Here is a 21,145-nt window from a genome sequence, read left to right as displayed (position 1 = left end):
TGATCAGTAAACTGAGCAAAGACTTCAGTAGCCATATGTGAGAGGGAAAATAGACTATACAGAATTATTCTAGGAAAGTCACTAAACAAACAGCAACAACAGCACACAGCAACATCAGAGGAGAAGTGATCTGATTAGAGTTGTCACATTACATTATTTAAATGTCCAGTTCTCACAGAAAAGGCCCCCAAAGGCCAAAGAAATCTTGATAAAGAAAAACAAAGCTGGAGGTATCAGAATTCCAGATTTCAAAATATCCTACAAAATTGTAGTAATCCAAAAAGTGTGGTATGGCACAAAAATAGACACACAGATCAAGAGAACAGAATAGAGAGCCCAAAGTTAAACCTATGTTTATATGGTCAATTCATCTAAGACTGTGGAGGCAAGACTATACAATGGGGAAAAGACAGTCTCTTCAATAAATGGTGCTGGAAAATCTGAACAGCTACATAGAAAAGAGTGAAATTGGATCACTTTTTAATACACACAAAATAAACTCAAAATGGATTAAAGATCTAAATATGAGACCTGAAACCATGAAAATTCTAGAAGTTACAGGCAGTAACTTCTCTGACACTGGTTATAGCAACATTTTTCTTAACATGTCTCCTCAGGCAAGGGAAACAAAAGTAAAGATAAACTGTTGGGGCTACATCAAAATAAAAAGCTCTTGCAGGGTGAAGGAATGATCAACAGAACAAAAAGACAACCTACTGAATGGCAGAAGATATGTGCAAATAATATATCTGATAAGGGGTTGATATAAAAAATATATGAGAAAGTATACAACTCAACACCAAAGAAAACCCCACAAACAGTCCAATTAAAAACGTGGGCAGGGGGGGGCACCTGGGTGGCTCAGTAGGTTAAGCCGCTGCCTTCCGCTCAGGTCATGATCTCAGTGTCCTGAGATCGAGCACCGCATCGGGCTCTCTGCTCAGCAGGGGCCTGATTCCTCCTCTCTCTCTGCCTGCCTCTCTGCCTGCTTGTGATTTCTCTCTGTCAAATAAATAAATAAAATCTTTAAAAAAAAAAAAAAGTGGGCAGAGGACATTTTTCCAAAGAAGACATACAGACAACCAACAGACACATGAAAAGATGCTTAACATCATTAACCATCAGGGAAATGCCAGTTAAAACCACAATGAGATATTACCTCACACCTATCAAAATCTCTAAAATCAAAAAGGAAAAAAAATACAAATGTTGGCAAGGATGTGGAGGAAAGGGAACCCTTGTACGCTGTTGGTGGGAATTTAAATTGGTCCAGCCACTGTGGAAAAGAGTAAGTTTCCTCAAAAACATAAAAATATTATTACCATATAGTACAGTCATTCCACTACTAGGTATTTACCCAAAGAAAATGAAAACACTAATTCTAAAGCACATAGGCATCCTACGCGTATTGCAGCATTATTTAAAAGGGCCAACTTGTGGAAGCAACCCTAAGCATCCACTGAAAGACAAATGGATAAGGAAGAAGTGGAAGACATATATGAAATATCACACAGCTATAAAAATGTTAAAAAGATCATGCCATTTATGACAATGTGAATGGACCTTCAGAGTCTAATGCTAAATAAAATAAGTCAGATTGAGAAAGGCAAATACCATATGACTTCACTCATAGGTGGAATAAAAACAACAACAAACAAAAAAATGAGTAAACAAAGAGCAGAATCAGACCTATAAATCAGAGAACAAACTGATTGTTGCCAGAAGGAAAGGGGGTAGGGGCAGAGGTAAAATGGGTAAAGGGTAGTGGGAGATACAGGCTTTCAGTATGGAATGAATACTTAATGGGAATAAAAAGCACAGCATAAGGAATATAGTCAATGATATTGCAATAGCATTGTATGGTGAGAAATGGTAGCTACACTTGTGAGCATAGCATAATGTATAAACTTGTTTAAGCACTAGGCTGTATACCTGAAACTAATGTAACAGTGGGTCAACTAAACACACACACACACACACACACACACACACACACACACACACGTCCAGTTTTCAATAAAAGGTAGTTCTTTGAAAAGATCAACAAGATTGATTGAATAAACTTTGGCTGACTAGGTAGACTTACCAGAAAAAAAGAAAAGAAAAAAAGAAGAAGAAGACATAAGTTACTGAAATCAGGAATGAAAGAAGAGATACCACTACTGATTTTATAGAAATTAAGAGAAATAATACGGGAAACTAGGAACTATGCCAACAACTTAGATAACCAAGATGAAATAGAGAAATTCTTAGAAAGACAAAACTACTGGAATTGACTCAGGAAGAAACAGAAAATCTGAATAGACCTACAACAAGCAAAGAAGTTGAATTAGTAATCTTGAAACTTCCCATAAAAAAAATTCATGCCTGATGGCTTTACTGGTAAGTTCTACCAAAAACATTGAAAGAATTAACACAAATCCATCAAAAACTCTTAAAAAAAAAAAAAAAAAGAAGACAAGGGAATACTTCCCAACTCATTCTAAGAGCCCTGAATTATCCCAGTATCAGAACTAGACAAAGACTCACAAGAAAAGTACAGATCAATACCTTTTGTAAACACAGACACAAAATTCCTCAACAAATTACCAGTAAATGGGATCTAGCAACACATAAAAAGGAATTATAGACCATGACCAAGGGGGAATTATTCCAGGAATGTGAGCTTGTTTAAAATTAAAAAAAAAAAAAATCAATCAATGTAGTAGATCACATTAATAGAATAAAGTTTAAAAAAGTCATCATCTCAATAGACATAGAAAAAGTATTTGACAAAATCCAATACCCTTTCATTATAAAAAAAAATCACACAACAAAATAAGAATAAAACTTCCACACTCTGATAAAGACATTAAAGAAAAACCCTCTACTAACATCATAAAAGTTTTCCTCTTAGAATAAGGAAAAAGCCCAGAATGTCCATTCTTGCCACTTCTATTTAACATTGTAGTGAAGTTCAATTTCTAGCCACAATACTTAGGCAGGAAAAAAATAAAATGCATACAGATTGAAAAGGAAAAATTAAAACAATCTCTATGTCAGGTGACATGATCTTATAAGTAGAAAATTATAAAAATCCACCAAAAAAATCTGTTAGAGCAAATAAATGAGCTCAGCAAGGATGCAGAATGCCAGATCAGTACACAAAAATCAGTTTTATCTCTGCAGAAAAGCAATGAATAATCTTAAAATGAAATTTAAAAAGTGAATTTGGTTTCTAACAGTATAAAAAATTATAAAATATTAGAAAAAATTTAACTAATGGGGCTCCTGGGTAGTTCAGTTGGTTGAGCATCTGACTCCTACTTTGGTTCAGGTCATATCTCAGGGTTGTAAGATCAAGCCCTGTGTTGGTCTCTGTGCTGGGCATGGAGCGTGCTTAAGATTCTCCATTTCCGTCTCCTTCTGCTCTTCCCCTAAGTCTCTCTCTCTCTCTGAAAGAATGAAAAAGAAAGAAAGAAAGAAAGAAAGAAAGAAAGAAAGAAAGAAAGAAAGAGGGAAATTTAACAGAAAAGGAGAAAGTCTTGAATGTTGAAATCTATAAAATATCACTGGAAGAAATTTAATAAATGGAAAGATATGCTGAATTCATGGATTGGAAGATTTAATGTTCTTTAGATGACCATCCTCCTCAAATTAATCTACGGATTCATTGCGATCCTTATCACAACCCTAGGTGGCTTTTAGGCAGAAATTAACAAACTGACCCCGAAGTTCATAGGTAAGTGCAGTAGGTCCCAGAAGAACTCTCCCAGGAAAATCTCAAAAAAGAAGGTCAAGGATAATGTTGTGGAACATGATGATCAGTTTTATGTCTCAACTTGGCATAAAGAGGATGAAGTACTAATGCATGCCACAACAAGAATAAATCCCAAACCATTTTGCTAAGTGAGAGAAGCCAGATACACAGGGACAAACAGTATATGATATGTATATGAAATATCTAGAATAGGCAAACTTACAGAAACATGAAGTAGATCAGAAGTTACCAGGGGATGAGAAAAGTTTCTTTATGAGATGATGAGAATGTTCTAAAATAAGATAGTAGTGAGGGTTATACTACTCTGTAAATATACTAAAAACACTAAGTTTTATGCTTTAAAATGGTCAATTTTATGGTATGTGAAAAATATGCCAGGAAAACTGTTATTTTAAAAAAAGCGGGGTGGGGGCTGGGGGGAGAGTCCTGTCTTTCTAAACCAGCATTTAACAAATACACTGAAAATAAGTTAATATATTCATGGGGTCCTCTGCCTCTTGAGATCTGGCACTTGATGCTGACACACCAAAACTTTGAACATCCATTCCCATAACTGATGCTGATCTGGCCCCAGGAATCATGTCTCTATGTCTCTTGCCCTATGTCCTTAGAACAGAAGGCAAGTGGGATTCTATACTATGATGATCTGTTGTGTCACCACTAGTGGAAGAGATGGACATGCTCCTGCTTCGAGCCCAGGAAGGACTGCAGTGACAAAAGCACTTCAGTAAGAGAAAAGCTAATCAACTTGACAAATTCTTCCTCAGTGTGTGCCTGCACAACAAACTTCCATTCCCAATACTGCCAAGCATCTACTTTCTTGTTTTTCTTTCCATTTCTTTAAATTCTGAAAGTTCTTACAAATTAAAATAATATCTGCAAGATTGGGGTGCCTGGGTGGCTCAGTTGGTTAAGCATCTAACTTGGTTTTGGTTCAGGTTGTGATCTCATGCCTTACCTATATCAGCCTCCATGTTCTGTGGGGAGTCTGTCTGGGATTCTCTTTCTCCCTCGCCTTCTCCCTCAGCCCTTCCTCCACTCTCTCTCTCTCTAATAAATAAGGCCTTTAAAAGAGAATAACATTTGCAAGATTTTGTTCTCATGGCTGAGAATAATTCTGCAGTACTCAGTGTTATGAGTTGAATTGTGTTCCCTCAAAATTCATATGTTGAAGGCTTAATCCCCAGGACCTCAAAATGTAATCTGATTTGGAAGTAGGGTCTTTATAGAGGTAATTACATTAAAATGAGGTAATTGGAGTGGGTCCTATTATGACTGGCATCATATAATGATAAAAAGGGGAAATTTGGAGACATGCACTTGGAGGGAGAATGCCATGTAAATATCATGGCAGAAATCAAGATGATGTATCAACAAGACAATGAATTATGGCAAATCACCAGAAGAACAGAGCAATCCTCACGGCCTTCAGAAAGAACCAACCCGATCAACATCTTGGTCTAGGATTTCTAGCTTCTAGAACTGTGAGACAGTAACTTTCTGTGGTTTAAGTCAGTTCAATATTCTTTGTTACAGTAGCTGTAAAAAACTAATATATTAAGCAGCTCGTATTGTTCTTAAATTTGTGCATGTATAGGATAATATGTGAAGCATGATGCTGATTTATATGATGAAATCATATTATATATCATATTTTAGAATAGTATGATACATTAATATAATATTTTATAATATAATGTATACTATCATGTGATTATTTATCATGACCCCAAACATAATATATTACATAAGAATATATAATAGAATAATATATAGAATATATATTATAATATAGGTTGATTATATTTCATAATACATTGTGAAATAATGTGATTATTTATCACATGACCCCATTTTTTTTTTTAAAGATTTATTTATTTGATAGAGAGAGAGAGAGAGATCACAAGTAGGCAGAGAGGCAGGCAGAGAGAGAAGGAAGCAGGCTCCCTGCTGAGCAAAGAGCCCAATGTGGGACTTGATCCCAGGACCCTGGGATCATGACCTGAGTCAAAGGCAGAGGCTTTAATCCACTGAGCCACCCAGGCATCCCCATGACCCTATTATTATGTTTGAATATAATATATAAAGTTCTTACTTCATTTGCTATAATTGTTAGCAAATTGAACTATTGCTTTAGGAATTTCATTGATAATTATAGCTGTTATTGGCTCGGTGGAGTACAGTTTCTTCAAATTAAAATTAGTTTTAAAAAGTAAAAATTACAATAACTCAAGAAAGTTTATCTAATTTGACATTGTTATGAAAAGAATACATGCTAAAATCTTGTGGAAAAATTTGTAAAATAACAGAGATAGTCATTTTGCTGAACTGAAGGCAATAAAAATTTTGATGGAACTAATATATAACAATCTATGAATCATACATATATATCATTATATATACATAATATCTAGCCATGAAAAGAACACCCAGAGAAGCATAATAATGATTAAAAGTAGTCATTTTTGATAGTTCTTGGCTTTTAGTCATATACAAACCATAACTTTTAAGTATTTTTTGATTTTGTCATTATGAAGGTATATTTGTCAATGTAGGAGGACAGAACATATTTCATTTAGCAGTTTGCTAGCTTGATTTATAACTTTTAAATATTTAGACGCGTGGTATGTGGGCCTCCACTTGTATTCATGCCCCAGGCCCTGTAATTGTCAGGGGTGGGCCAGGACCCAGCAATGACAGAAGAAATAAAGCCTGAAGCTATAAACAGAAGCCAAACTAATGTCTCAGACTTGCTCCTACTATACCCTGAAATGCCATTCTGCAAGCTTCATGTGGAAACCTGATGTAGTCCCTACAAGGGTGACAAGTGTCTTACTACCTGTGCCTTCCTGGGCCATTGTCTCAAGGACCCTACAAGTCATTCTCATCCAGGTGCTGTGTGGCTCTGTGATCTTAAGTGGCACAAGGCTCTCACCAGGTTCCTAATACTAATACATTTCACCGTTCCCAGTGTTAAGGCTGTGTCATGGGCTTGCACTGTATTCCTTTGCGGGGGCTCCGCTGTGCCACCCGCAAGTAAACAGAGCGACGTTACAGATACATGTCACTCCTACTGGTGATATAAGGCTTGCAGAGCAGTCGTCAAAGCTACGATAGTCACCCTGTATCACTTTGTTGGGTTCTACCTGTCCTCTTGTGGCCAGGTTTGCCTGCTTGCTGGGGGATATGAGCGAAAGGAGACTAGCACTCTATCTGGGACCTAGTCTCAGAGAAGAACACTTAGGAACAGGGTTAAGTGGTGGCAGCTGAGAAAAGAACAAGTAGGAGAGGTCACTGGTTTCTAAGGAAAAGAGAAAAAAAGTGCATCAAAATACCAACTGAGCTAACTGAACCTAATAAGAATAATAATAATAAAATACACACACACAAATCCCCACCAACTGCTGGGATGCCTGTGTGGCTTAGTCGGTTAAGCATCTGACTCTTGATTTCAGCTCAGGTCATGATCTCAAGGTGGTGATGCAGCCCTGCCTGGAGCTCGGTGCTTAACAAGGAGTCTCTTGGAGAATTTTGTCTCCTTCTCCCTCTGCCCTCCCCCCACTATCCCTGTGTGCTCTCTCTCTCTCATGTAAATAAATACATATTTTTAAAAAGAAAAGAAAGGGAAAATGTCATTGTCGATGCCCAAGGACAAAGACTGACCTGCAAAAGGTCCCATGGGATTTCCAACTTCAAGTATATTTTACTATAGCTCCCTCCAGCAAACATGGCGACTGGCTATACATTTCATGCTCTCGCTGACTAAGCTGATGGATAATCAGATTGCTAACATGAAACAGAAGGGCCTGACATCAAAGGATACTTTCAGCTGTGACTGAGCATCTTTTAGGATATCAATATCCTCTCTCCAGACATCAGCTCACGAACGCCGTATACTATCTTTGCATAAAATCAAAAACCATGAGAAACTCCGACTGGGCTCATCAGAAAGACGGTAGCAAAGGAAGAATGAAAACTTCAAGAAGGAAGGGTATAGAAATGCTTAAAAATAATTTTGATAATAAAAAAGGAATTCTCTGATGCAAATACAACAGTCAGAACATCAACAGCCCGGGGTGCTTCATAGTAAAGGCAGATTAGTGAACCGAATTCATCCACCTCGAACACAGATTATCTGCCCCATTTGAAACACAGATTAGCAGGAACAAATAAGGCACAGGGGTGGGAAGCATTTTTACAGCAAGTAACGCAAGTTTTAATCTTTGTTTAAAGAAGACTTCAAAAGGATTCCACATATCGGCCAATAGTGAGATCGTTAAAAAAAAATAATTAACTTCAAGAATGCAACACGGAGTGACCATGTTTCTGACTTGTTTTAAGATCAATCAACATTTTCTACCTAGATAAGTAGAATGCAATTAGCACTTGGGTGATTTTAAAGGCTCTTTTACAGTTGCCTTTAATCGACTGACGAAATAGCAGAACGGGGTGGCTGAAGGCCAATGTTTATTTTTACCCATTACCTGTTTTATTAATGGGACTGTGGGCCACCAGGCCCTCCAGGCACACACAAATATATTAAAATATCCCACACTATAATTAAGTGGCACAGAGGGGATTAGAACAAATGCAGTGGCTATTATATTTGCCGTCGGTGTAGTCTAGGTCAGACATTCTGATGCTCTTGTGGTAAAGCCAGTGAATTTTATTTCCGAAGTCTACAAAACATGGGACAGATCTTCTTGCAGAGTGAGGGTTTTAAAAAATGGCTCTTATCCCCCAAGTAAAAATACACATAAAGAAAAATGCCCCAAGTGGATGCTGAGACAGTGAAGGAAAGGAACTCCTTAGCCAGAGGAAAAGACAAATGCATCATGAATGGCATCAGTTTAAGAAACAGGATCTTTACAGTCCACTAACAAAAGGACTCAAAATGAATCAAGCCCATGTAACTCTTAGTCCTAGCGGCAGGCTTTCCCTCCTCTCCTGTGTGAGTCAGAACTTCTGCCTCTGAGTTTTTTAAAGGGAATACCAATAAAGTGATCGCCTAACAGTTGGCCTGTTCCATAATTCTAGAGCATCAGGAATGCAGTGCATGCAGAAACACAGAAGAGATCCTTGGAGGCTCCAGGCCTAACCCTGCCCTGTATCATTTTCTTGTTTGATTTGACCAAATCCATTATTGTAACTAAATGTTAGATTGATTTTAAAATAGAAAATGTAAGTAGATTTTTGCTTTCATCAACATGCTGAGAATCAGTGAGAGAATCAACCACACTTGAGGTTAATGCCAATGCCATTCTCTTGTCAATCTTCGTATCAGAGAAAAAGCAACATGGAATGAAGGTAGGGCAACAGGCAAGGAAATCTGGAAACAGCATTTTGGCTCAAGCAGAGGTCAACATTGCCTTTGCCCTAAAAACTCCTGGAGAAATACTTGAAAGCGACACAGATAAACAGGAACAAATAAGGAGATAGAAGTACTTACGAGGATCCTGGACTTGCGGTAGGAGGGGGCCCTAGAGAAATGAAAGGAAGACAAAAGAAACAGTCAGGCTGGATCACTGGAAGGTGAGCCTGGGTATAGTCAAACCATCACGGATGAAAGTTAACCACCGCGAGGGGATATTTATTTTTCTGGGATTTATTATTTTGTTTTCGTTCTCCACAATCACCTCTACAAAAAAACGTACCAGTAAGAACCTATCTATCTAGAGCCCACAGTTCAGGAAAGCGCTAGAACAAGTGCTGACAAATGAGTCACTATAGTAGGCGTTCTTCACTACACGGGGGATTTGCTGTGGGAGGCTGAGTGGTCACAGGAGCACGCCGGCTGAGGCGGGAGAGGTGTTGGCTGGCAGCTGGGCAGACGGGGGGGGGGGGGGCATACATGTCATAGACTTTCCCCTCTGCTCTCTCACTGGCATGATGGTTTCGAGCAGGGCCGTGGCACCAGACAGACCTGTTCTGCTCTTTACTAACTGGGCAACCCTGCACATGGTCCTTAACCACTGGCCTTGGTTTACTTACTTGTAAAATGGGTGCACCTGGACTGGCTTTAAAAATGGTCTCAGTTTCTGGGCACACAGGATATTTTCAGTACGTGCCCATTCCCTCCCTCCTCACCCCGGTGGAGGCCTTCCCAGGCAGAAGGGGGCTTACCAAACTTGACGAATAAGACTCCAGTGGTAGAAACCACCTTCTTGCCATTCGTTGCCACACACTGGAAGTAGCCTGTGTCCGTGGTGTCGAGGTTTCTAATCCGCAGCCTGGAGCCGTAGTTGGTGGCCCGGAAGGAGATCCTCCGGGGCTCTTGCACCACAGGTGCATCATTTTTGAACCAGCGGATGGTGGGAGGTGGGTTCCCAGAGACTTTGCAGTGCAGTTCCGCGGTCTGCCCGAGGGACGTGGTGATGTTATTCATCGGTTCATCGAGGGTCAGGTAAGAATCTGCGAGGACAGGGCAAAGGAGGCAGGTGAGAGGGGCAGACGGCTAAGGGCACCTCCACGTGACCCAAATCCACTCCGGTGTGCCCCAGGATCCCAGAGAGACTGCACAGGAGGGGCATGGTGGAGACAGACCGGGCACGAGATTACAGAGATTATCCCATGACTGTGGAACAATCACCCACGGAGCCTGCTGCTAACATCTTGTCATTAATCCTCACTGAAAACCCAAAGTTTTCAAACGACCGTATGGTAACCCATGGATAAGGAAACGTCCTTTCCAAGCCAAGACAGAATGAGATTTTGTGTTGCAAAGTCTAAGAAAAATACACAGTCTTTGTGATAGACTCAAACAATACTGTGAAGAAGAAACAGCTACAAAACTCATCTCAAATCTTTCTACCCCAAAATGACACCACTCTTTTAACAAGCCGGCAAAGAACCTTCCAGCTTGTCCACTTTTGATAAGAAAGCAAGCATGAAAGCCTGGAAGAGTAGGAACGACATATTTATATCCACACAGAACCAGATCAGGAAGGATGCTGAAAATCTTCCCGCCAGTGATGAAAGAAGGCTTCTGGAGGCCAGCCAGGTTGCCAGCAGACAAAGTAATGAGGCATTGAAGAGTTCCATAATGTGACTCACAGCATCCATTAATATGTTACAATATATAATTCTATATGTTCAACTTTTAATTGAGATATAATTTACATTTTAGAAAATGTACCCATCTTTAGTTATATGGTTCCAGAAGTATTGACAAACACATCTCTCCAGTAACCAATGCTCTTACCAAGACAGAGAACATCCTAAGATCCTCCATAGTCAATCCTTGCTTCTGCCTGCACATCCCATCTCCATTCTAGGCAAAGGGCAGTTCTTTTTTTTTTTTTTTTTTTTAAGATTTTATTTATTTATTTGACAGAGAAAGACGGGTCAGCAAGCTCCCTGCTGAGCAGACGGCCCAATGCAGGGCTTGATTCCAGGACCCTGAGATCATGACCTGAGCCAAAGGCAGAGGCTTAACCCACTGAACCACCCAGGAGCCCGGCAGTTCTGATTTCTAGCATCACAGACTATTTCTGTCTGCTCTAGAATTGCATATTAATAGAATTAGACTGAAAGGTACATTTTGCATTTGGCTTCTTTAGAGATTTCTTAAACATTTTAATAATGAAGTAAATTTTATTTAAGTTTATTCTTCAATAATATATTTTAAACCTCATATTGATATGAGTTGCAGAATCCAGTTACAGAAAAAGTAATTTACTGTTTGAGAAATTGAATTCAATATATATATTTTTAATTGGTCTGTTGGTTTTAATTGGTTGTTCATGTGTGAGGAGTTTTGACTTCTTGTTCCCTGACCACCCATTCTCATGTCGATCACCTCTGCCATACCCTCCTCCCATTGCCTTCTGTCCTTCCCTGACCCCCCATCTGGGATGGCTCGTTAGTTGTCCTCTCTGTGGGACTATAAGCCCATAAGGGCAGGCATCTAGAATGTCTTGTCATCATTGTATCTTTAGTATATCCTTGCCTAGGAGCATTGTCCAAAAGAACTTTCTGTAATGACAGAAATGTTGTACAATCTGCATTGTCTAAAGGGCAGCTACCAGTTACGTAACAGAACTAGAGCAAATGAAGAACTGAATTTTTTAAAAAAGATTTTTTTGTACTTATTTGTCAGAGAAAGAGGGAGGGGGTGTAGAAGCAGGGGGAATGGCAGGCAAAGGGAGAAGCAGGTTCCCTGCCTAGCAAGAAGCCTCAGGTGGTACTCAATCCTAGGACCCTGGGATCATGACCTGAGCCAAATACAGCCACTTAACTGACTGAGCCACCCAGGTGTCCCAAGAACTGAATTTTTAAGTTTAAATTTTAATAGCCACACATGGCTAGAAGCTGCCATATGGCAGAGTATAGGTAGAGCATCATAAATTTGTTGCATTTAATGGACCTTTTAAAAAAAATAACCTTTTTTGGGGAAAGAGCTAAGTGGCTAATTGAAGCACCCAAATTCCTATAAAATGCTTTCATAAATGCCAAAAATAAATAATTCATCACATACCTTAATTTCCCATAAAAATATTTGGGGGGAGATGTCAAAGTCTGGGCAGCCCCCCAGGAGTACATCACATATGTGAATGACATTTATCTTATGTGAGTGGTAGAAAACAGATTAAGTATGACTATCACTCACTATGTTACCAGAATGACACTTTCATCCCACTTAACCCAATGAATAATTATCCTTCACAATGCAATCATGAGCCTATAAATTATTTTGCTAATGTCTTGCTTCTTTCCATTTATATTCTGATCTTTATCTCTGAACTTGTTTCTCTAATCTATACACGTATATACTCAATTATGAATGTTTTTGCTCACAGATAGGAGCACATGTGTTTCTAAGACGTTTGAGGTATGCCCAGAGAGTAGAGAGACTAATGCCACAGTGGCTTTATGGAGCTGCCATCATGGCCTCACAGCCCTTTCTGCTACCCAGAGCATGGCTAACTCTATGTTCTTGATAGAAAAGAAACACAAAGATAGCAATGCCAATATAAGCATAGAAATTAGTACTCCACTGGCAGGTTCTGGAACTCTGCTAACCGGGTTTGAATCCCAGGTCAGGCCTGAATTCTGAGTGACCGTAGGCAAGTTACTTAACCTCTGGGTACCCTAGTTTAACCGAAAAATAGGAATAATAAGGACTCTACCAGGCAAAACTGCTAGAGGATTTAAATTAAATTGGGACACATGGGATGCACTTAAACTAGTGTTGGGAGGAAACACTCAACATGTTAATGAATGATACTTCAATTCTTTTAATAATAATAACAATTTTTGTATAACGCTTTTTCAGTTTACTCAGTCTCGTGTTCTCCTCTAACAATCTGGCAAAGTAGGAAAGAAGCATTAATTATCACAATCAGGAAATCATATTTCAGAGATGCACTGACCAGGCCTGTGGTCTCTCTGTGAGGTCGGGGCCCACTGTGCCTAAAGCCTCCTACACTAGCAGTCTTCAGTTCTCAGACTCAGCCAAGCACAAAGTCCAAGTGAGCCAGCAGGTCAGTATGGTAGTGAGCACAGTTAGACTATTTAGAATCCTACAATATGCCAGGGACTTTACTTCCGTACTCACTCCTCAATAACCCCACAAGGCAGGAGCTGTTATCAGTGCTTTACAACGAGGAGACCTGGAATCAGAGAGGTTCAGTGACTTGTCCAAGGTCGCATGGCTGAACTGAGGTCTAATCCAGAGCTCTCGGACTCCAAAACTAGCTCTTTCCTTTCTGCCAGACTGCTTGGGCAGCTTGAACTCCACTGAGGGGTGGGGACAAAATGTGAGTTTCTTCCCTAAAACAGAGCAAGCTGGGGACCTATACCCACATAACCACAGGGCTGTGATCTGCCCCTAACTCCAGTCAGGATTGTCTAGCGAATGGGTCTAAGCTTTGTCTGGTGTTCTGGTTTCCCTCCAGAAGCCAGGTAACTCACCTGACCTGCTATATGGGCGTCCCAATTCCCCCACCTATCCCCTGGCAGGCCCTTCTTCTTCTTTTCTTTAAAAAAATATATTTATTTATTTATTTATTTTGGGGGGGGTAGGGGGGGAAGAGGGAGAGAATCTCGAGCAGCCTCCCCACTGAATGTGGAGCCCAGTGTGGGGCTCCATTCCACGGTCCTTAGTTCGTGACCTGAGCCGAAAACTAGAGTCAGATGTTCACCCGACTGAGTCACCCAGGGACCACCCCCCCCCATCCTCTTTCAATACCGAAGCTAACCCACACCAGGCCACACTCCCAGAGGCCAGGATGACAGCTCCTGCGTGCATGTCTCAGGGGTTAACATTATCTGCTGAGTTTTGGTCCCTTTTCCTTCTTCTCTTTCATTTTCTCTGACAGGTGGTTGGAGCCAAAGACCAGCAAATTCCATGGCCAAGTACACATAACACATCACAGAAAAGCTGGCACGTTAAACTATTTCTTTGACTTCAAACTCCAGGTACTTTGCATGATCCCAGAATTACAGACATACAGAGCTTCCAGTTTGTTCTTCTAGGAACTTAAATTAGCCAAGAACCAAAGAGTTCCATAACATGGGGGTAGTTTTCCAATTATCCTCGGAGGGTGTATTCAAATTTTGACAGCAAATTAGTAAGGGCTGATTTAAGGTACAAAATCTACTCTCAACAGACTCGGGTACCAGAATGCCTGAATTCATGTCCTGGTTCTGCTGCTTATCAGCTGTATGACCTTGGATAAGTTATGTACCCTCTCTGTGTCTCACTGTTGTTATGTATGAAATTAGTATACTAGTTGTGTCTTCCTTATAGGGCTATTTCAAGGATGAAATGAACTTACACGTGGCAAGTGCTTAGAATAGGTTTCTGGCACAAAGCAAGTAACATTAGTTTCTGTTATTTTATTAGCTGTATTCTTCTTTTCTTTTTCTCACAAATATCTTATTCCTTCCCTCCCCTAAAGATTTACTTATTTATTTACTTGACAGAGAGAGAGAGCAAGAGAGGGAGCACAAGCAGGGGGAGTGGAAGAGGGAGAAGCAGGCTCTCCACCAAGCAAGGAGCCTAATGCTAGGCTTGATCCCAGAACCCTGGGACCTGAGCTGAAGGCAGACCCATAACGACTGAGCCCTGCAGATGCCCCAAATACCTTATTCCTAAAAGTAGGGAATGATTATTCATCCAACTGATGGGTGTCCTGACCATGTCTAGTCTTGATTTTACAGAAAAGGACACCCCACGGGTAAAGTCACCTGCCTGAGATCACGTAACTGATACATGGCAGGCACAAGTGTTTAACTTATCCATGAAGCTTCATGTAATACCCACCTAAAAACAAAAATGAGGATTACAGGGCATCTTGAAATCAGTGTAGGAGCTGGCCCAAGCCATATTATGTCCAGAGAGAACAAAGGAAATGTAAACCAATCCTTGTGTTTACTGAACAAAGGAACCCTGCCACAAACAGGGAATTTGGATTTAACTATCGATAAAGAATAATGCTCAAATTTGTTTGCCATCTGTAGTTGCTCTCTTAGAACAAGCAAATGGTCTGGTCCTCAGTTTGGCAAAGACTAGAAGCATCAAAACAACATTTGGCCTAAACAACATGAAAGAAAGCATTTTGTGACTGGAATAAAATAAAATAAAAAATGCATGTCTGCATCATTACTATCAGTCTTGATGTTAACAAGCCCCTGGCTACAATCCATTCTCTTCCCAGAACCAGCTGGATCCTTCTGTAGCAGCCTCACGGGCCACACTAGGGGATCCATTGTCTTCTCTACTCCTAGAGCTTGGTGTGGCCACTGCAGGTTCTGACCCAGGAGTCATTCCTTTCAGGGAACCCCCCAGGGATCTCTGGGAAGAAGCCCAGTACAGAGGACACCTGCAAAGTGGACCCGACATCAGCTGGGCCACTAGCTAGCCACTGGCATCAGTCGTTTCGCCTCCCTACACTCTGGCTTCAGGCTCTATTACATGGGCCTGGGCAGGCTGTTCCTCCTGAGTGGTCTATGTTTCCATATGGAGTAGCCACGGGAAGTAGCCACTGCAAACAGCAGGTGCCAACTCGGCCTGATGCCAGACAAAGCCATGGGGCTTTTACCTTTATACCTTGCTACTCATACTGTCTTTCAGCAGCTTGATTCAATATCCCTGACGATGTGTGCTTGAGCCATAGAAGCTTTCCACTCCTACTTTCCCGTCTTCCTGAGGCCATAAATGCTGGCAGGTGGGGTAGAATCTGGCTTCAGAGAGAAAAATATTCCAATTCTGCTGACTCCACCCTCTAGCTCTGTGTTGCTGTGTCTCCCAGGGGTGGTACCAGTAATAAGGATGATCATGATGAAAACATCAACGATGATGATACAGTAAGGAGAGTGGTAACAGTTGACACTTAAAGGGTACTTACTATTATGGCAGGTGTTGTTACAAACTATTTTTATCACCCTCATCTTTCTTCACAAACTAGTGCACAGACAGGGTAAGGAAGCTGTCTGAGATCCCACAGACAGTGAGTAGAAGTGAATCAAATTATTGATTCACTGCAATTATAGTCAAGATCCCAGCAAGTTATTCCTTGGAGACTGACAAGCTGGTTCTAATGTTTACACAGGCAGAAGATCCAGAATAGCCAAAATAATACTGAAGGAGAAGATCAGAGTTGGAGGATTGATCCTTCCCAATTCTTAATATAAAGCTACAGTAATCAAGACAGTGTTGTATTGGTGAAAAGACAAAGAGATCCATGAAACAGAACTGAGAGCCCAGAAATAGACCCACATAAATATTGTCAACTGACATTTGACAAAAAAGCAAAGGCAATACAAAGGACCAAAGAGAGCCTTTTCAACAAATGGTGCTTGGACTGACTGCACCTCCACATGCAAAATCTTATACCTCTCACAAAAATTAACTCAAAATGGATCATAGACCTAAATGTAAAATGCAAAATTATAAAACTCCTGGAAGATAACAGAGAAAATCTAGATGATCTTGAATATGATAATGACTTTTTACTTTTTTTAAAGACTTCACTTATTCATTTGAGAGAGAGAGAGAGAGACAGAAACAGAGAGAGCACAAGCACGAGTAGGGAGGGGCATAGGGATAAGCAGACTCCCTACTAGGCAAGGAGCCTGACGTAGGGCTTGATCCCAGGACCCTGGGATCATGACCTGAGCAGAAATCAGATGCTTAACTGACTGAGTCAGCCAGGAGTCCCACAATTATGACTTTTTAGATACTACCCGGAAGACACAATCCATGGGAGGAGTTAATCGATAAGCTGGACTTCCTTAACGTTAAAAAAAACTTTTGCTGTGCAAGAAGACAATGTCTAGAGAATGAGAAGACAAGCGGCAAACTGGGAGAAAGTATTTGCAAAAGGAACATCCGATAAAGGAATGTCATCCAAAATACACAAAGAACTCTTAAAATACAATGAGAAAATAAAAACCTGATTAAAAACAGGCCAAGACCTTAACAGATACCTCATTAAAGATACTAAAATGGCAAATAAGTATATGAAAAAAAAATACTCCACATCAGATGTCATCAGGCAAATGCAAATTAAAACAAAAAGATTCTGCTATATACTGACAAGAATGACCAAAATCCAGAACACTGAAAACACCGAATGCCAGGGAGGATGTGGAGCAACAGGAAGTCTCATTCATTGCTGGTTGGAAGGCAAAATGGCACAGCCACTTTGGACGAGTTTGGCAGTTTCTTACTAAACTAACCATATTCTTACCATATGATCCAGTAATCTTGTTCCTTGGTATTTACCCAAAGGAGCTGAAAACTTATGTTCACACAAAACCCTGCATACAGATGTTTGTAGATTTACTCCTAACTGACAAAGCCTTGAAGAAACCAAGATGTCTTTCAGTAGATGAATGGATCAACTGTAACACATCTAGACACTGGAATACTATTCAGCCCTAAAAGAAAATGGGCTATGAAGCCATGAAAAGCCATAAAGGACACTTAAATTCATATTATTAAGTGAAAAAAAGCCAAACTGAAAAAACCTACATACTGTCTAATTTCAACTTATGACATTCTTGAAAAGGTCACACTATGGAGACAGTAGAAAGATCAGTGGTTGGCGCTGGTTGGGAAGAGGGAAGCAGGAAGGGGATGAATACCGAGGACTGTAGGGCATTCTGTAATGGTGGATACACGTCATTACCCATTCCTCTAAACCAACAGAATGTACAACACCAAGAGTGACCTCTTACGTAAGCTATGGACTTTGGGTGGTTGTGATGTCTTCATCAACTGTAAGATGTACCAGCCTTGTGTGGGATGTTGATAATGGGGGAGCCTGTATACCTGTGGCAGCAGTGGTTATAAAGAAAATCTCTGTATCTTACTCTTAATTTTGCTGTGAACCTAAAACTGCTCTAAAAAAAATAGTCTTAAAAAAATCAGATGCTCTAATTTTCATTCTAGGACACAAATTCTCAAACTTTCTGGTTCCAAGATTCCTAAAGACTCTAAAAGATCAAGGCCAGGATGCTTGTGTTGCTCAGTTGGTTAAATGTCTGCCTTTGGCTCAGGTAATGACCCCAGGGTTGTGGGATCGAGTTCCACAACAGGCTCTTGCTCAGCAGGGAGTCTGCTTCTCTCTCTGCCTGCCACTTACCCTGCTTGTGCTCTCTCTCTCTCTAACAAATAAATAAATAAATCTTTAAAATACTGAGGACCCCAAAGAGAAAATTTTAAAACATTTGTTTACTAATTTATTGAAAAATAAAAAAGTAATGTTACTTTTTAAATATTTAAGTGAAAAATAACCATATTTTATATACACACATAAATAATGAAAAGGATGGCATTTTTTAAATTGTTGTAAATCTATTTGGTTTAAGACCAGACAGCTGGATTTTCCTCTTTCTGCATTCAATCTGCTGAGATACGTTGTTCTGGTTAAAGTGTATGAAGAAAATGTGGCTTTACACAGCTGGAAAAGGGAGGGATATTTTAACAGCCTTTTCAGATAATTTAGAATATCCTTCTGTGATACTATATTAAATTTGACAAGTGGTAGTTTCCTAAAGGTCAGTCATGATGTGAATTCAAAGTATTATCAGTGAACTTTTCATAATCTGTTGTATTAAAATGAGTTGGTTTATCTTGACTTTAAGATCTTTTACCCACATATGATTTTGTAACACCATGCATTGTTCATTTAGAAAATATTGTTCCAATGAGTTATGTAGCTCTTCCAAATGTAAACACATTTAATTATATAACAGAGAAAAGTCATTTTTGTTAATAGCATCACCAATCTCACCAGTGAAGACTAGAAAGTTGTCATTGTGCCTGGGTGGCTCAGTCAGTCACTTGAGCATGACTTGAATCAACTCAAGTCATGATCTCGGGGTCCTAGGATTGAGTCCCGTGTCGGGATCCCTGTCCAGCAGGGATCCTGCTTCTCTACCCTCTGCCCCTCTCCCTGCTCCCTTTTGTTACTCTCTCTCTCTCTCCCCTCTCAAATAAATAAATAAATAAAATATTTGAAAAAAGAAAAAAAAAAGACTGGAAATCTGTCAAGCTCATGCTGGTGGCTAAAAGTTTCCAAAATTTTAATTTTGGGTTAGAAACTCAAATTTTATTATTGACTAATACCATCTCCTGCTTATTTGAAGTGCCAGACTTACTTTGCTGATTTCCAAGAATATTCAAAAATAACTAACCATAGTTTGACTATCAGTCGTCCTTTTTTTTTTTTTAATATAGTTGACACACACTGTTATATGAGTTTCAGGTGTATAACAAACACAGTGTTTCAAGTTCTCCATACCACTGATTATATTCCCTTCCCTGTACCTTTTCCTTCTGGTGACTTATTCCTTCCATACCTGGAAGTGTGTATCTCCCTCCTCCCCTCCACCAATTTTGCACCTCATCCCCTGGTAACCATCAGTTTGTTCTCTGTAGTTACAGGTGTGATTCTGCTTTTTCTTACTTTGTTTACTCATTTGTTTCATTAAATTCCACATATGCGTGAATTCCTATGGTGTTTTTCCTTCTCTGTCATTTTTTTAAGTAAAAAAGTGGCTAGTGCATGTCACAACTCATACACTTTTCTTTGGGACAACTGTAGGACTCCAGCAGCCAGTGTAGTTCCCATTTTGCCATACTGAATATTAAAGATATGTACTCATGGGTCAAGACTTAATCATTTTTACTGCTTCATCAAAGACACTCTTAAGTACAATAGGCCTTTTTTTTTTCTTTAAACTATAAGCGCATGCTGGTGGAGATGACAAGGACTTGTAGCAGAGGCTGATACCATTTACCACGACTGTCTTCATCTAAGCTAGGGCCCCAGCAGTGTTACCTCACCATTGCTTTTGTATGATCAGATTGGGTAGACCACAGTTTGGAGGACTTAAAGACTATCCCAGCCAACAAAAGGCAAAGCCAGGATTTGGACTCCAAGCTCTGTGCTCTTTCTGTCACACCCAACAGCTGCCCTTCACCACCCCTCTGGGCCCTGGACCGGTGTATAGCTCTCAGAACAAAATAGTTTTTAGCTCAGGCCTTGTGCACCATAAGCCAGAGAAAGGCCTGGATGGCTGTTTCCCATTTATGAATAAGCAGCCTGGGATCTGGGGGCAACTCTTGATTACAGTCGATCCAGGCAAATTTTGGGACTCTGAATGAAAAAGGACTTGGTATTTCTTATAAAATAGGGAAATGAAATACTAGTCATCTTTTAGCGCCACCATTTCCTCCACCACCTGTAGAAAGTGGTGCTTATAGCTAAGACTGAGCATTTACAGAGTACCAGACACCATCCTAAGTATCTCGTACACATTAACTTATTAATCCTGAGAAAAATCCCATGACTTAGACCCTATTATTACCCAAATTTTTGAGATAAGGAAATGAGACACAGAGTGGTTAAGTGTTTGCCGAAAGTCACACAGCCAGGAAGTGGAAGAGCCAGGACTCAGAGCCAGACCTTTGGACACAGGAGACCATACTATTAGCCAATATACCATTCCCAGTGAATCCAGACTGTGGTCCACTCCCCCTAAGCAGGACTACGGAATATCCTTGCCCTTTTAATGAATCCCTCCAGCAAGGGACAATATGCACTAGTACCGAGAACAACTAAATCACTCCTAGTTATGTATGACGTAACTGGAAGTCACGGTCGAGAATGAGCTTTTTAAATACAGTACAGGCATCGTTCATACTGACGCTTAATCAACCTAAAAAGTGAGCTGCGAGGAAAAAGTAGTTTATGAGCTTTCTGGGCATTGAGACTCTATTTCCTCGTTTTTTTCCTTTTTGTATTCCCCTTAGCACTCCATGTGTTATTGTGAACTTTGTAGGCATTTAATAAAGGCTAGTTGATTAAGTAAATGGAAGACTCGAGTGTATTTAGGGCAAACGAGCTTTGGAGACACCCCATTTATTACTTA

At 40.0% G+C, this 21,145-nt stretch overlaps 1 protein-coding gene across 1 annotated transcript in view; it reads right to left on the bottom strand.

Moving 5' to 3' along the window:
- The window catches only part of ROR1 (receptor tyrosine kinase like orphan receptor 1), a 411,991-nt gene that overhangs the window by 123,011 nt on the left and 267,835 nt on the right, over positions 1–21,145 (bottom strand). Inside the window, exons 3-4 of the mRNA XM_059374983.1 lie at positions 9,884–10,171; positions 9,210–9,240 (exon numbers count right to left, since the gene is read on the bottom strand). Of these exons, the coding sequence (XP_059230966.1) occupies positions 9,210–9,240; positions 9,884–10,171 (319 nt within the window). The remainder of the gene's footprint in view (positions 1–9,209; positions 9,241–9,883; positions 10,172–21,145) is intronic.

This window comes from Mustela nigripes, chromosome 14, assembly GCF_022355385.1.
Source record: "Mustela nigripes isolate SB6536 chromosome 14, MUSNIG.SB6536, whole genome shotgun sequence".
Taxonomy (NCBI): Eukaryota; Metazoa; Chordata; class Mammalia; order Carnivora; family Mustelidae; genus Mustela; species Mustela nigripes.
This window is presented reverse-complemented; position numbering and strand designations above follow the sequence as displayed.